The 15,362-nt window shown below is 38.0% G+C and overlaps 1 protein-coding gene across 1 annotated transcript in view; it reads left to right on the forward strand.

The window, feature by feature from the left end:
- plxnb1b (plexin b1b) overlaps window positions 1-15,362 on the forward strand; it is a 52,972-nt gene that overhangs the window by 12,336 nt on the left and 25,274 nt on the right. The window contains exons 2-8 of the mRNA XM_079629472.1: window positions 5,252-5,321; window positions 7,713-8,859; window positions 10,833-11,015; window positions 11,857-11,985; window positions 12,895-12,995; window positions 13,075-13,207; window positions 13,385-13,541. Of these exons, the coding sequence (XP_079485598.1) occupies window positions 7,723-8,859; window positions 10,833-11,015; window positions 11,857-11,985; window positions 12,895-12,995; window positions 13,075-13,207; window positions 13,385-13,541 (1,840 nt within the window). The 5' untranslated portion in view covers window positions 5,252-5,321; window positions 7,713-7,722. The remainder of the gene's footprint in view (window positions 1-5,251; window positions 5,322-7,712; window positions 8,860-10,832; window positions 11,016-11,856; window positions 11,986-12,894; window positions 12,996-13,074; window positions 13,208-13,384; window positions 13,542-15,362) is intronic.

Here is a 15,362-nt window from a genome sequence, read left to right on the forward strand (position 1 = left end):
CTTGCAGAGCGCAAGTTTCTGGATGGCACATAAGTCTTAAGTAATGAGTTCAGGTACAGGGGAGCAGTGCCAGTGGTTGTTCTGTAGGCAAACGTCAGTGACTTGAATTTGATGCGAGCGGCAACCGGCAACCAGTGCAATTTCGTGAGGAGAGGAGTGACGTGTGCTCTCTTCGGCTCGTTGAAGACCACTCTAGCTGCAGCATTCTGGATCAGTTGCAGAGGTTTGACAGTGCAAGCTGGGAGACCAGCCAGGAGAGCATTAAAAATAGTCCAGTCTGGAGAGAACAAGGAGTTGTGTAGCATGCTCTGATAGGAAGGGCCTGATCCTTCTGATGTTGTACAAGGCAAATCTGCATGACCGGGCAGTGCTAGCAATGTGGTCTGTGAAATTCAATTGGTAACCATTTTCAACTCCAAGGTTCCTGGCTGATCTTGATGGAGTTATGGATGACAAGCCTAGCTGAATGGTGAAGTTGTGATTAAGTGCTGGGTTAGCCGGGATTACAAGTAGCTCTGTCTTCGCAAGGTTTAGTTGAAGGTGGTGGTCCTTCATCCAGCCAGAAATGTCTGTCAGGCAGGCTGAGATGCGAGCGGCTACCGTCGGATCATCAGGCTGGAATGAGAGGTAGAGTTGTGTGTCATCAGCGTAGCAGTGGTAGAAAAAGCCATGTTTCTGAATCACAGATCCTAGTGATGTCATGTAGATTGAGAAGAGAAGTGGTCCAAGCACTGAGCCCTGAGGCACACCAGTGGCTAGATGTTGGGTCTTAGACACCTAACCCATCCACGACACCCTAAAGGACCTACCCGAGAGATAAGACTTGAACCACTGGAGTGCAGTTCCCGAGATCCCCTTCATCTTTAGGATTGACAGGAGGATCTGGTGGTTAACTGTGTCAAAGGCAGCAGACAGATCCAGCAGGATGAGAACTGAGGACTTGGAAGCTGCTCTTGCCAATCTCAGAGCTTCAATTACTGAGAGCAGAGCAGTCTCAGTTGAGTGTCCGCTTTTGAAGCCAGACTGATTATTGTCCAAGAGGTTGTTCTGCGTAAGAAAGGAGGAGATCTGGTTGAAAACAACTCGTTCAAGTGTTTTTGCGACGAATGGAAGGAGGGATACCGATCTGTAATTCTCTAGATGTGCTGGATAGTGGGTTTCTTAAGCAGTGGGCTTACCCGAGCCTGCTTGAATGCTGTGGGAAATGTACCAGTGTGAAGAGATGTGTTTATGATGTGTGGGTATAACAGAGGAAGAAATAGCTTGAAGTAGGTTAGTGGGAATAGGATCAAGCGGACAGGTAGTACGGCGATTGGAGTTGGATTGGAGTTTGGAGACTTCTGTCTCTGAAAGCAAGGAGAAGGAGGGTAGAATGTGTGTGTTAGCTGGTAAAATGTGTGTGTTAATTTGTGGATTGGTAAATTGGCCGCTGATGGTGGTAGTTTTGTTTATGAAGAATGTGGCAAAATCATCAGCTGTTTGGGTTGATGGAGGAGGAGGAGGGTTAAGAAGGGAGGAGGTTTTGAAAAGCATGCGAGAGTCAGAAGAATTGTTAATTTTGTTGTGATAGTAAGTCATTTTAGCAGTAGATATTTGGATTTGCGCCACTTCCTCTCTGCACCCCTGAGTTTAGCACGATGTTCATCGGAGCACATCAGATAACCATGGGGCAGAGGGTGTGGCGCGGGCTGACCTGGAGGAAAGGGGGCAGAAGTTGTCCAAGCAGGATGTTAGAGTGGAGAAAAGAGTATCAGTTGCACTGCTAGTATCTAGTGCTGAGAGCTGGTCTGGTGGAGGAAGTGTGGATGAGACCAAAGAGGATAGGCGAGAGGGTGAGAGTGAGCGTAGGTTTCGCCGAAAGGTGACCTGTGGACAGTGATGGGAATAACGGCGTTATAAATAAACGGCGTTACTAACTGCGTTATTTTTGTCAGTAACGAGTAATATAACTAATTACTGTTTCCTCCGTTACAACGCAGTTACCGTTACTGACAATAAAATGCGCCGTTACTATAATTGAGTTCACTGAAGCGGTTTTCATCCGACCGGGCTCTTTTCTCCGCCATAGGAACTGCAAACTCTGGTGTGTGTGTGTTTCGAGGCGCCGGACTGGACAAAAGCGAAGCGAACGTCATCAGCGCGCGAGAGAGACCGAGTGTGATCCGTCCGAGAGCGCGGAAAAATTGGATTTACGAATGTTAGTAATATAGGGATTATAAAACACATGGTGTCAGAGCTCACAAACAGAAAGATCAGTTGACAGTTTTGAGTAGAAAAGAGAGGAAATGACAATAAGATAAAACAGAGATAGAAATTAATACTCAAGTGCCTTGTCGGTAGAGTCGTTGGTCTTTTCACTCTTCGGTCTTCACACGTTCACACCTTCACACGTTCACATCTTCACACGGCCTTCACATTTATGCTCTCTTTTCTACACAGTGACCATGTCTGTAAAGCTCCAAAATGCTTCTTAAAAGTAGTCCATAAAACCTGTGCACTACAAGTTTTACTTCCAAGTCTTCTAAAGCCTTACAATAGTTTTGTTAGTTTTGACATGGACATATTTATTTCTTCATATAACATCATTAGGCAGGATTGGGTATTTCAGGTTCAAAGGTGCACACATGGTCTGGCTTTTGTCTATGTTAATATTTAGCTAGTCGCGTGTGTGTGTGTGTGTGTGTGTGTGTGTGTGTGTGTGTGTGTGTGTGTTTTGTACTCAGAAGTGAGCTAAACTAGCTAGAAAAAGTGAGATAGAAAATTTTTTTTTTTTAATGCAGCATTTTTATAGCCAATATTATTACCAATTTCTTGATCGGCCTTCATCAGATGACATTATATTATTTAAGCTTGTAAAGTTTTTGAGCTTTTATTTAAGCTTCAGGAACCCTGTCATAACAGATTATATGTAAACTCTCTGCTTACAGCCTCAGCTGACAGAATAACAAAGCTTTTTTTTTTACAAAAATAATGTAGGCTTAGTAAACATTAGTATGCTTACACAAAACATTATCTGTATTAGGATACATTTGTATTTAATTAACCAGTTTATTAATCCAAACATTTAATGAATTGATTAAATCCTATATAAAACATAAAATCTGAAACTACTGTAACCATACCTAAACTCTTAATGAAGTCTTAAAGTAGTTGTTTTTAGGGTTTAGGACAGGGGGGCATCAATGTTAAATTGGACTGAAGTTTTGGTTGAAGGACTTATATGTAACCCTAGAGGCCTGTCGGGCAAGTGTGTGCATGTTCATAGCCAGAGGAACAAATAATTTGTGTGTTTGAATCGCTTTTGGTATTAGATTACTGGGCTGTTCTCTTTCCGCATTGTGTTATTTTTCTCCTTCGAGTGAAGATGAAAACCTATATGAAATTTATTTACTTTGCTACTAACTTTTAGGCTAATACATCTTACATCAAGAGAGTTTCAGTCCTCAAATTTGATTTGAGTCCTGATATCCACAACAACACTGGGACTTTTCACTGTTTTCACTCCGACACACTGTCAGTATGTGTATTAGTGCAGATGCCTTACGGTTGATCCTGCATTGACTTTCTTCTGAACTATTTCCATTGGTGGAGCAAAAACACAAGTAAGGGTGTTTACACTTGTAGTTCGGTTCTCTCTGTTATTTAGTCGATCAAAAAGAGACATTTAGTCCTGGTTCGATTGGCGTTCACCCTTTAGGTCTCACAGTAAGTTTTTAAATGACTTTGTAGGTTATTTAATAAAGACATGAATTATACCTCCCCTTGGCTTCAGCATTATAACTATTTCATCCACGGCGGACCGAGATTGAGACTGCGTCGCTGCTGCTACACCTCTCACGGCATGCACGTGTCTGTGTCGTTAGCATGAGATCGGTTTATGAGATCGCTGATCCAATCATTAAAGCGATTATCGGCCGATATCGATCGGTAGCCGATCAATCGGAGCAGTGAGCAACCCTACTTTGAATGTCACATTAGGAACAAAAATGTGTTGTGAACACCATTTCATGTTGACCTTTAAGGAATGTTTAGCTGACAGGAAGGGATATCAAAATTTGTCCTCAAATTCTCTCTGAAGAGTCTAGCTGATATTTCCTTAAGATACCTGGTTCTCAGGTTTAGACATGTTGTGTTTACTCTTTCCTCAGAGCCATACTGTGCTGAATGTATCCTCGTGGACTGTTCATTCACTGTCTTTTCAGTTGCACATTGAATTGAGTCTTCAAAGACCTTTATTCATGCAAACTTTCATAGAGGCTGCAGTGTCACTATTTGAATAAGGTACTGCAGGTTTATTATTGTGGCATCATATTGTTTTTTATATCTACCTGCCACTTAATGTCAAATGTTTGTTTAATGGGTCAGATCAGCTTAAACTGCCCCACACATTTCTAATCTTTGTAATAATTAAACTGCGATTGTTGGAGGTATACACCTATAATGCATCTTTAGTTAAAGGAATAGTTATAGTTCACAAAGTCCATGCCCAGAAGCTCCCTTTTTGTAGCAAAATATTTAAGTTAATGCTGCTTTTCTTAGCTAGGCCTACGTGGGAATTAGTTATCTAAATGGTGTTTACTCATCTAAAACCCTATCACTACACAGATTCCGGAGAAAATTCTGTAAAACTCATTCTGGTAAACATTCAGGATTGCAAGATTTTCTAGGGCTGGCGTTTAGGATATCACTGCTATATGAAGAAGATTGTGGGTTAGATATTAATTCCATGCGAATTTGAAATCTGTGAATTTCAAAGGAATGGTAAATTAATTTAATTTAATATAAAGAATTTATTATTTGTTGCATAATCTCGTTTATAACTGACATATAATAGGCCTATGAAATGTAATTAAATATATTACATTTTATTATATTTTAATTATCTTCTAAGTGCTTTGTCATTTTACACTAGGCAATTTACAGATCTGTTTGTGATTAGATAAACCGTACATGCTTGACAGATAAATTGTGCTGTTTCTTTTGTATTTCTGCAATTCACTTATTCACTGTGTAGTGAATGTCACAAATATTAGTGTCAGATTAAATTTGATTGGTCAGCCTGTTGCAGAAATGTTGCAAGAGCCAAGTATTCTCAGTGACTCTTGGTTGTGACATTTTGTAATTATTCCAAATAGTTTAAACCTCCTGAACATGCTCCTGCCAAATGCATACACTTCCTTTTTAAAGTGCTGTAAATGTTCATGTTTTTGTCATTTTTAAACAAAATCCTGTCTTTTTATGTGTATCCTAGGTTTAGCCGATGGGGACGTATGTTTGATTGTGTTTTCTGTATGCATGTCGACCCTGCAGATCAAATCCTGGTAAGAAAACTTTTATCAACTGTCTCTCTCTCACATATCATGCCATCCCATTTGTGGCATCCTTTCTTAATTTGTGTTAATGGAATATTATGTTGTTTTAATAACATTAACAATATTTTGTAAAGGTGTGTTATATTTAGTCACCATGAAATCAAAATGTAATATTGCAGTATTTATTGCAAACAATGTTGTCATTTGTTGTTATCTTTAATCAAAAGAACTTCCCTTTCCTTGACATCTCTTTTCTTCTCTGACTCTGATGACTAGGGTTGGGTATCATTTTAATTTGATCATTTCTGATTCTGCTTATTGATTCCGATTCTTATATTATATTCTGACTCATTTCAATAAGGTAAAAAAAAAGTCAAACATTTAGAAATCAAACATTTATTCTGTCCTTTTGCAAAACCTTCTGTTGCAGCTGAATACCATGAATAAAAATCAGCAGCCTACAGGACACTTACACAAGGAAATTTTGCTTATGTTTTTAACAAAAGTACCACAGCAAAAACAACTAGATTTTACTAATATAAATTTCAAACATTATTAAAGACTAGTAAACAGTCAGTAATAAAATAAGTACAAATAAATACTAGCCTACTGAACAAATTTCAGCTACATACATTTAAATCAAATGTAAACAACTGTAAAAGAGCACTGCATACTTTTTTATAAATAAAATAGAAAAAGTTATTCAGTCAAGATCAGTGAGTGATTTTCTTTTGTCTTTTGTTCTTTAAAGGGGTCATGACATGAGAAACCAAATTTGCCTTGATCTTTTGGTATATAAAAGGTCTTTGTACCATTAAAACGTCCTGCAAGTTTCATAGCTTAAGACGTCCTCCCCATTATAAACGAATCATTTATTTAATCAAGCTCTAAATACAGCTCGTTCTGGATCCATGGTAAGAAGTGACGTCACGGTACGAAGTGATGTACCAGCGTTTGCATATGACCGCCTCCGGCAAAAGACAACTACGCTTTAAGCGCAAGACAACTACGCTCATTTCGTATCATTGTCGCGCCGCGCGCCTCACAAGTGTTCAGTCGACGGACAGCGAGTGGGTCTGTGTACAGGGAAATTACGATGCCGCAGATGTGCTGTTCCTGGCTGTGGACAAACAACATCTTTGAATACGCTGCGAAAGATCCAGTCATCAGGGAAAAATGGATGCACTTTATTTTTTGCGGACGTCTCAGTCACGGCAGTGTTAGTTTAAGCGTTTGTTCTATACATTTGAAGGATGACTGTTTTGAGAACAAATCCCAAAATGATGCTGGCTTTGCCAGAAAACTGTTGCTCAAAGATAAGTCCGTGCCGACTATTCTGGGCTCAACAACGACGACGCAAACTGTAAGTAATGTATTTAAAACTTTAAACTACTTTTTAAATACGCTGAACTGCAATGTTCTGGCTGGGGGCGTTAATAATTGATGCATAGGCACTGACGTCAGCCAATCATAACAGTGGGCGTTAACACTGAACTCTTAAAGGGGAAACACCCCCAAAACAGACTGTTTGAATCAGAGGATGAGAAACAGGGTGGGAAAAGGTCATAAATCACTACATTTTTAAAGTTTTTTGTAAAAAAAACTATAGTAATACTATAATTGCACCTAAGGGAACATAATAATAAAATAAAAAAAACCATGTCATGACCCCTTTAAGATTCATGACAGACAGCAGCAGGTATATTAAGCTGCTGTCACTTTAAGACCTAATGCATCGATTTAATATTCCGATACACGTTTTCTTTCTCAACTGTTTATGTTCACTTAAGACAAAATATTTTTTTCATAATTGTTTTGTGTATTTGTCCGTTCAAGCGCTAGAAAACGCAAGTATTCGCACACTATATGAGTGGGGTGTTTGCGCTTTGGATGTGTGTGCAGCACAGAAAGCAGCGCGTGTGTGCCGATTAAGTTCTCGTCTCGTTAATAATCTTGCTCTTAAATGGGAATCGATAAGCGGAATCGAAATGCGCATTTTATCAAATCCTCGTTTTTTGGAAATTTGGAACTAAATGGATCCGGTTCTCAATGCCCAACCCTACTGATGACATATTAACCTCTCATTATATGAGATCGCAACAATGGCAAACGACTACAATCCAATGATCCAACAATCCAACAAAATCAAGTCCCATTTGGTTCTTGTTCAAGAAGTCGTTTCATTCGTATATACATCATAGAGAAGAAAATACCAATAACTTCGGTTTCATGCCGACTTTAAGCAGTTTAAAGGATCCTTGTATATCTCTAGGTTGTTTTTAAAGATTGGGATGTTTATAATGTCATTTTCATGTCATTTTTTTTTCCTCCATATTTTTTTAGTGATGATTTTTTAAAGACTTTTTTTCTCTCATCCTCTCTCTCTTTCTTTGTCCTCAGAATAGTTGACATGCCACCTGGGATGGTGTGTGTGTTCTCTTCTCTTTTCTCCATACTATGTAGCTGCGTGGTCACTCAGAGCTCTGCTTCTTCCAGCCATCACCCCACTTTCTTGCGCAATGACACCTTCTTTGAGCACCTAGCTTTGCATCCTGACCCTACATTGGGTCGGGTCTATTTAGGCGCCCGTGATCGGCTTTACCAGCTTTCGTCCGAACTTCAGCTTGAGGCAGAGGAAGAGACAGGACCTGTGATAGACAGCCGTGACTGCCTGCCGCCAATTAGTGAATCAAACTGCCCACAGGCAAAATGGACCAATAACCACAACAAGCTACTACTTGTGGATCCTTACAATCAGGAGCTCATCAGTTGTGGAAGTGTTTATCAAGGAATATGTCAGAAACGAAGTTTGGATGCAGTGGGGAAAGTGCTTTTCTCTGCAGAGAGGCCTGTGGATACGCAATACGTTGCAGCTAATGACCCCAATGTCTCTACAGTAGGACTTGTGGCGCTCACTAGAGGGCGTGGGAAACAACAGCCAGTGCTGTTTGTGGGACGTGGTTATACCAACAGCCAACCTCCAATATCTACTCGAAACTTAGTTATGGATCCTGTTTTCTCATATGAAGAAACGTCAAAGTTAGCGGTGGCAGGGAGGCTTTCGGAGTATGACCATCATTTTGTAACATCATTTACCCATCGCTCGTATGTCTACTTCATGTTCTATCGGAGAGACTTAAAATCACAGTCGAGAGAATATCGCACATATGTTTCCCGTATGTGTTTGGATGATGTTGCGTATTATTCATACGTAGAAGTTCCGTTAAGTTGCCGTTCAGCTGGAGGAAAGAATTATAACCTCCTACAAGCTCTACATGTAGGCCTGCCAAAGTTAGGTAAGACTATGGGAATAAAAAGTATAGCTGCTTCGGAACAAGAGGTCCTTTTGGGGGTGTTTTCGAGCCAATTCGCTTCCTCCAGTCGACCCAACGAAGAGTCCGCAGTATGTGTGTTTTCACTCGAGGAAGTGGATAAACGTATCGATGCTACAAGAGATCTGTGCTACACTGAAATGGGCCGTGCAGATGGACATGAGGCTGCATACATCGAGTATGAAGTCAAATCAAACTGTGCCAATCTTCCAGTGGTGAGTAGTATTTTTATTTAGAGCTACTGAATACCAATAAAATTGGCCTGTTGTGAAAATAAACATAAAACACTGTAAAGCCTGACGTACTAAAAAAATTCAGACAACCTGTGGTTCTTGACAAAATAGTTCTTGTAGGTCATGGATAATTAATAAAAAAAATCTAAAAGTTTGCTTTTTTGTTGTTCTTGAGTATCATATTTTGATACATCAGGCTTTTATGGCCCGTATAGTATAAGAATATGGAGCTCACACTTGGAGGAGGAAAAAACACCTACATTTTATTCAGAAGCCCAAAGTGCAGTTGCTGTTATTTACATGGCCAAAAAGTAAGATGAAATTCTGATAGCTTGTAATGTACAACAATGATTTTTATAACAGTATAGCAGACTACTTGCATACAATGCATATACATATCTGTAAAATGCCTTAAAATTAGAACCCCTACTCTCCCCAATAAACATTTTTCAGACATTTTTTCACTTGTGATACACTGAAATGAAACTAAATACCATGGATGAACGCTTAAAGTTTATCTGATGAAAAATAGCCTTGATGTTAAAGGGTTAGTTCTCCCAAAAATGAACATTTTGTCATTAATTACTCACCCTCATGTCGTTCCAAAGCCGAATGATAAATGAAGAGCTTTCTGACCCCCCCCCATAGACTGCAATGTAATTGGCACTTTCAAGGCCCAGAAAGGTAGTAAAGACATCATTAAAATAGTCCATTTGACTAAATTGGTTCAACCTTAATTTGATTTTAAAAAAATATGAACGAACCCTTTAAATATCTTGGTGGGTAACTGAGGTTGTAGTTTTAAACCATGCAAGGTGTGATCTCGGAGCTATCACTGTTGTGGCCTGGAACATAGCACTTAAAGGGATCGTTCACCCAAAAATGACAATTAGCCCATCCTGGTGTATATGACATTCTTCTTTCAGACGAATACAATCGGAGTTATATTAAAATATGTCCATGGCTCTTCCAAGCTTTATAATGGGAGTGAATGGCTGTATGTCTTTGGAAGTCCATCAAAGCGCATCTATCCATGACTAAAGTGCTCCCCGCATCTCAGGGGGTTAATAAAGGCCTTCTGAAGTGAAGCGATGCGTTCGTGTAAGAAAAATATCCATATTTAATACTTTATCGACCAAAATAACTAGCTTCCGGCAGACAGCCATACGCATTGCCAAAAAAGTAACACTTGAACTTGATGCACAACGCAATGACGAACGCGGTTGCCCAGCCCTGTTTGTTTGGACCGCAAGAAGCGGCAATTGCCGATCTTTACGTTGTGCGTAATTTAATATGGCACCATTCTATGATGACATCACATTCCACCACCCCAGTTGTGTGGCCATTTATAAATATTTTAAGCTGGTCTATAGGAAGTTTAAGGTGGTATAACAGTTTTTTACTTGCACACTACCATTTAAAAGTTAAAATATAGCAAAAAAAAAAGTAATATTGTGAAATTGTCACAATTTAAAACCGTTTTCTGTTTGAATATATTTAAATATACAATATAAAATATTGTGGTGGAAAAGCTACATTTTAAGCAGTCATTAATCAGTCTTCAGTTTTACTTAAATAAATCATTCCAATGCTGATTTAGTTCTCAGGAAACCTTTTTTTTTCACTATGGAAAAAGTGTGGAGACTGTGATTAGTGTTTTTTCAGGATTGTGTGAATAACAAAGATTGAAGAACAATAATAAAAAAAGAACTCTTTAAGTTATAATTGTCTCTACTGACATTTTTGATCAATTTAATGCATTCTTGTTAAAAAAAACTATAAATTTCTTTAAAAAAACCTAAAAAGTAACAAATGGTCTGTACTTGTATTATACCACTGCAGCAAGTTTCAAATCTTTGTTTTTATGCTGAATTTATACCTTAAAATCTTCTAAAATCTTTATGTTCTGTAACTCTAACACTTTGTTTTACTTGTTGACTTTTGTCTCCCTACAGAACACTTTGGATGCTTACCCATGTGGCTCTGATCACACCCCTAGTCCAATGGCAAGCCAGGTGCTTGTGGAAGCTGAGCCAATATTTGACAGCCCAACTGTCAGGCTCACTGCTGTGGCTGTGAGTGTAAGGGAGGAACATACTATTGCCTTTCTAGGAGACTCCCAAGGAAACTTACATAAGGTATTACAAAGTTTTCAAGGAATTAGTGTTTTCCCCATCTTTTCTAATCATTTTATTTCATGCAATTCTTCCATTTATTCTCTCTTCTTCGCTGAGGCAGAAGTTTTTCAGAAAATTATGTTGGGTTTGCACTTGGCTGGATTTTTTGGAGGTTTTGCAGAATTCCAGAATAATTAAAAACTCATGAAGATATGAAATACATTTTTAATGTTATGAAGATAAGCTGTGGTGTGGTTACAAGCTGTGGTGTGGTTATTTGCCTCTTACAGCATTGTTCTTTTTTTGTAAAATCTTTTTGTAAATCGAATCTAAACAGACTCATCTTATATAGCCAACATGATCCTTGTGTGGGATTTTGTTTACGTTGTCATAATATTACTTTTTTTATTTTTATATTACAGCCTATGTGGAACCAAAAAGAGTTTAGATTTTATTTCTTAGTATCTTGATAAATCGTACTCAAAAGACAATTTTATAAGTAACTCTAATGGTCACGGCAGTAGATCTACTTCAAAATGTGATAAATGACATTGAACATTGATCTAGATTCTACTAGATCTTTGTATTATTTTAATGAAGTGGCAATATTTTGAGGAGTAGTATCAGGAATAACTGTTTGTTCTATATATTCTGTCATGCATTTGCTTGATGTTTTATCCCTACAAGAATAAAGCTGCAGAGGATATTCTCTACTAGTAGGTTGAGTTGTACCTTTTGTTAGTCATTTAGCTATAATGGGAAATTTGGAAAACAGTGTGGTGACTAGTTTTGTCCATGTCTAGTCTGGATGTAACCCTTCGAAATATAGAGATTGGGCCTGTGTGTGTGTGTTTTTTCCCAGGTGTTTCTTGGCCCAAACGGTGAGGTGGAAGAATATGCAGTCATTTCAATTCAGCCCAATTCACCAATAAGCAGAGAGCTCAGGCTTGACTATCAAGAGAAGCATCTATACGTCTTGACAAGTAACATGGTAACTATCACATTATTGAAGTGGAATTGACAGTGTCAGTGTTGTTAAGTAGTTATTGTCGGTAATTGATAATTAATGTAAAAAAACATTTTAAAAAAAGGAACAAAAACCTTATATTAAAGGTATAGTGTATAGGCTACCCAAATTTTTTTTTTTTTTTTTTTTTTTAATCTGTATGACTTTCTCATGTGTAACACAGAGGATATGTTAAAGAATGTTGGTAACCAACCAAAAAGTTTTGGTTTTCTTTAACTTCCCCTTTATATCAAAACATATAATGGAAGACAATAGGAACCACAACTGTTTTAAGAAAAACGAGTCAGGCTCACATCCTGTGGACAGGTGTTGAAAATTAGCATGTGTGCTAAAACACTTAAACAAATGCATATGGTTCGTCCAATGTAATTGTATGTCCATGTCAAATAAATAAATAAATAAAAAATAAATAAACATAGTACTGAAATGAAATGTATTCTTCAACCATAGACAGACAAAACTGACTGACCAATAAGGGATGACGTTTTGGACATATTTTCCAAACTGAACAATGCAGGATTACACTGGTGATGCTAAAGCAACTTTATGGACTCTGCTTAAAGACTCCAGAACAGCAACATTGTATGTGAAGTTGCTTTAATTGGCACACCCCTGAAAAAAAAAAAAAACCTGAATGGAGAACTTAATGTTAAACGTCTCAACTGTTTCATTGCATAAACAGATTATTGTGTCTACTGATCATATCAGATTACTGGTAAACACGAATGTGCGTATGAGTAAATTGAATGACATAGACTTCTCAGATCAGAAAGGGCTAATTAGGTATTACATAAAAAACACGTATGTATATATTCTTCTGCTGTTTTAATTTGACATTGTTTTTGCTTTTTTTTTTTTACTTTGCTCACACAGTTAGAGAAGAGGCCTGTAGCAGAGTGTGAAAAGCATTTGGATTGTCAGTCCTGTTTGTTAGCTCATGATCCATATTGTGGCTGGTGTGTTCTTGAGGGGAAGTAAGTTCCTGTTTGAAAACAACCTCATATTCAGAATGCTTTATTTTGAATAGTTGAACATTGTGTCTTTGTGCATCAGGTGTGGCCTGCGTAGTGAGTGTGTGCGTGGGGATCATAAAGATCAGTGGCTGTGGAGCTTTGACATGGAGCAACAATGCCTGAGCATCGAGTTTCTCAATCCATCCAACATCAGCCGAGAGGAGAGAAGAAATGTGCGTTTCACATATTAACACATAAAAAAATAAAAAAAATCCAGCTCAAAAAGTTAATTCAGTAGTACCACACACTGCATCACAATAAGATACAATATACATGTATTTGTTTAAGCTTGATTCACTACAGATCCCAATCAAATTCCATCTCTCTCTCTTTATTTTTTTCTCCTTTAGATTTCTTTATCCATCCCTAGTCTTCCCAGTCTGGAGCGAGGAGAGTTTTACTCTTGTGTCTTCCACGACAGGTCAAGTTTGGCTGTTGTAACAGAGACTGGTGTCACCTGCTCTTCTCCACACATCTATACATTGCCATCTGTGCCACCGGGTCAAGGTGAGGGTATTGACAGATAAATAGTCAGGTCTCTTATGTATTTATAACACTTTTGTTTTGACACAGGAGGCCTGCCCAGTAAAACATAATAGAAACAAACATAGATTTTCATGAGCCATTTTGACGCAGAAACACTTGATTCGGTACTCATTTTTTTAGCATGCCAGTGTAACCAGTTTAAAAGAGGAGCACTTTTTGACAGATGGTAGAAGTTTTACGATGGATTACATAGACCTTGGTCAGGTTAAGACGCCATGTTGAATTTAACACTGATCAAAACGAGGCTGTGAGGGGTCATAGATAACGTAATTTTCTGTTTTTTTCCAGAAAGATGTTTTGTCAGCTTGACAATCAGTATGTTATTAAAGAACAGGGCAATCAGTTGAACGCAGTGTACTTCTATCCCTCACAGCCTTGTTTTCAAATTCCTGTCAAAAATGAAATATGGTGCTACTACTTTCAAAATCTGTTTAGTATTAAGGAATTGTTCACCTTAAAATGAAAATTAAGTCATCATTTACTTACCCTGGTGTTGTTCTAATGCAGTATCCCGTTCTTTCTTTTTCTGACCGCATAAGGAGAATTTTTAAAAACTGTCCTGCTCGCGCTTATCCATAATGGCAGTGAATAGTAGCCAGCGTCAAGCTTTTAAATTAAAGATGCAAAAGTAACACAGAATGGTCCCGTTAAACGTGATGTATATTCCAAGTGTTCTGGGGGTTTGGTGAAAAACAAACCAAAATGTAATGTATTATTTAACGAAAATCTTGACCTTGGCTGTTAGTTTTAGTTCTTGACTGCGCGTTCGTGAGACTATTACCGCCGCAGTTCACTCTGACTTGCCCAGAAAAGGCACACAAGTTGTGAGAAGTCAAGATTAATAAAACTCAGTTTTTGCCATTAAGATAGTCTCAGATGCTGACATGGCATTAAAAAGCTATACTACTACTACTACTACTACTCAAGATTAATAAAAAGAAAAAAGGGCTTACGGCATTAGTACAACACCAGGGTGAATAACTGGTGATGACTTCCCATCTATCTATCTGCCAAGATATGACGATTACTATCACCTGCGAAGGTCTCATCAACATGACAAAACCGTTTTCACCTTTTTCACAGATTCACGTTTTGGACGTTTACACAGAAATGATAACGGTATCGCTTTCAAAACTCTTTAAAACCTACTTCAAATTTTGCATTCTCAGGTCACCAAAATGCCGTTGTCGTGTAAATGAACAGCTAGAATGCATTAAAAGTTTTCTGTTTTCAGTTGAAATGGTGTTGTGTAAGCGGCCCTAAGTTAATAACTAATGATTTTTACAATGGAAATGATTGAACAATTAAAAACTTACTTGAACTAGACAATTACTTTCTTCTAGAGCTTCTACACAGCCAAAACAATCTTTCAATCTCAATTTCCTATTATCACTGTAAAGCTGATTTGAAACAATCTGTATTGTAAAAAGCACGGTGACTTGACTTTATTTTCATTTTAGGGTGAACTATCCCTTTAGAGTTTTTAAATTCTGTCAATTACTTACACTCATGTTGTTTCAAACCTGTATGCATTTCTTACTTTTTGCTTCACAAAAGATTTTGAAAAATGTCTTTTGTTTTGTTTTAGACCCCAATCTCTTCTTTCATGTTCCGCAGAAAAATAAGCCATACCGATATAGAACAACGTGAGGGTGACAATTTAATGTCACTTTTCATGTCTCATTTCACAAACCCCCAACTGAAACCAATCAAACCTTCACATCTGCTAGATGAAATCCTAGCAAGTTTAAACCTAGCTTTTGTATGTGTGTCTACAAAGAG

This window comes from Phoxinus phoxinus (assembly GCF_949152265.1).
Source record: "Phoxinus phoxinus genome assembly, chromosome: 11".
Taxonomy (NCBI): domain Eukaryota; kingdom Metazoa; phylum Chordata; class Actinopteri; order Cypriniformes; family Leuciscidae; genus Phoxinus; species Phoxinus phoxinus.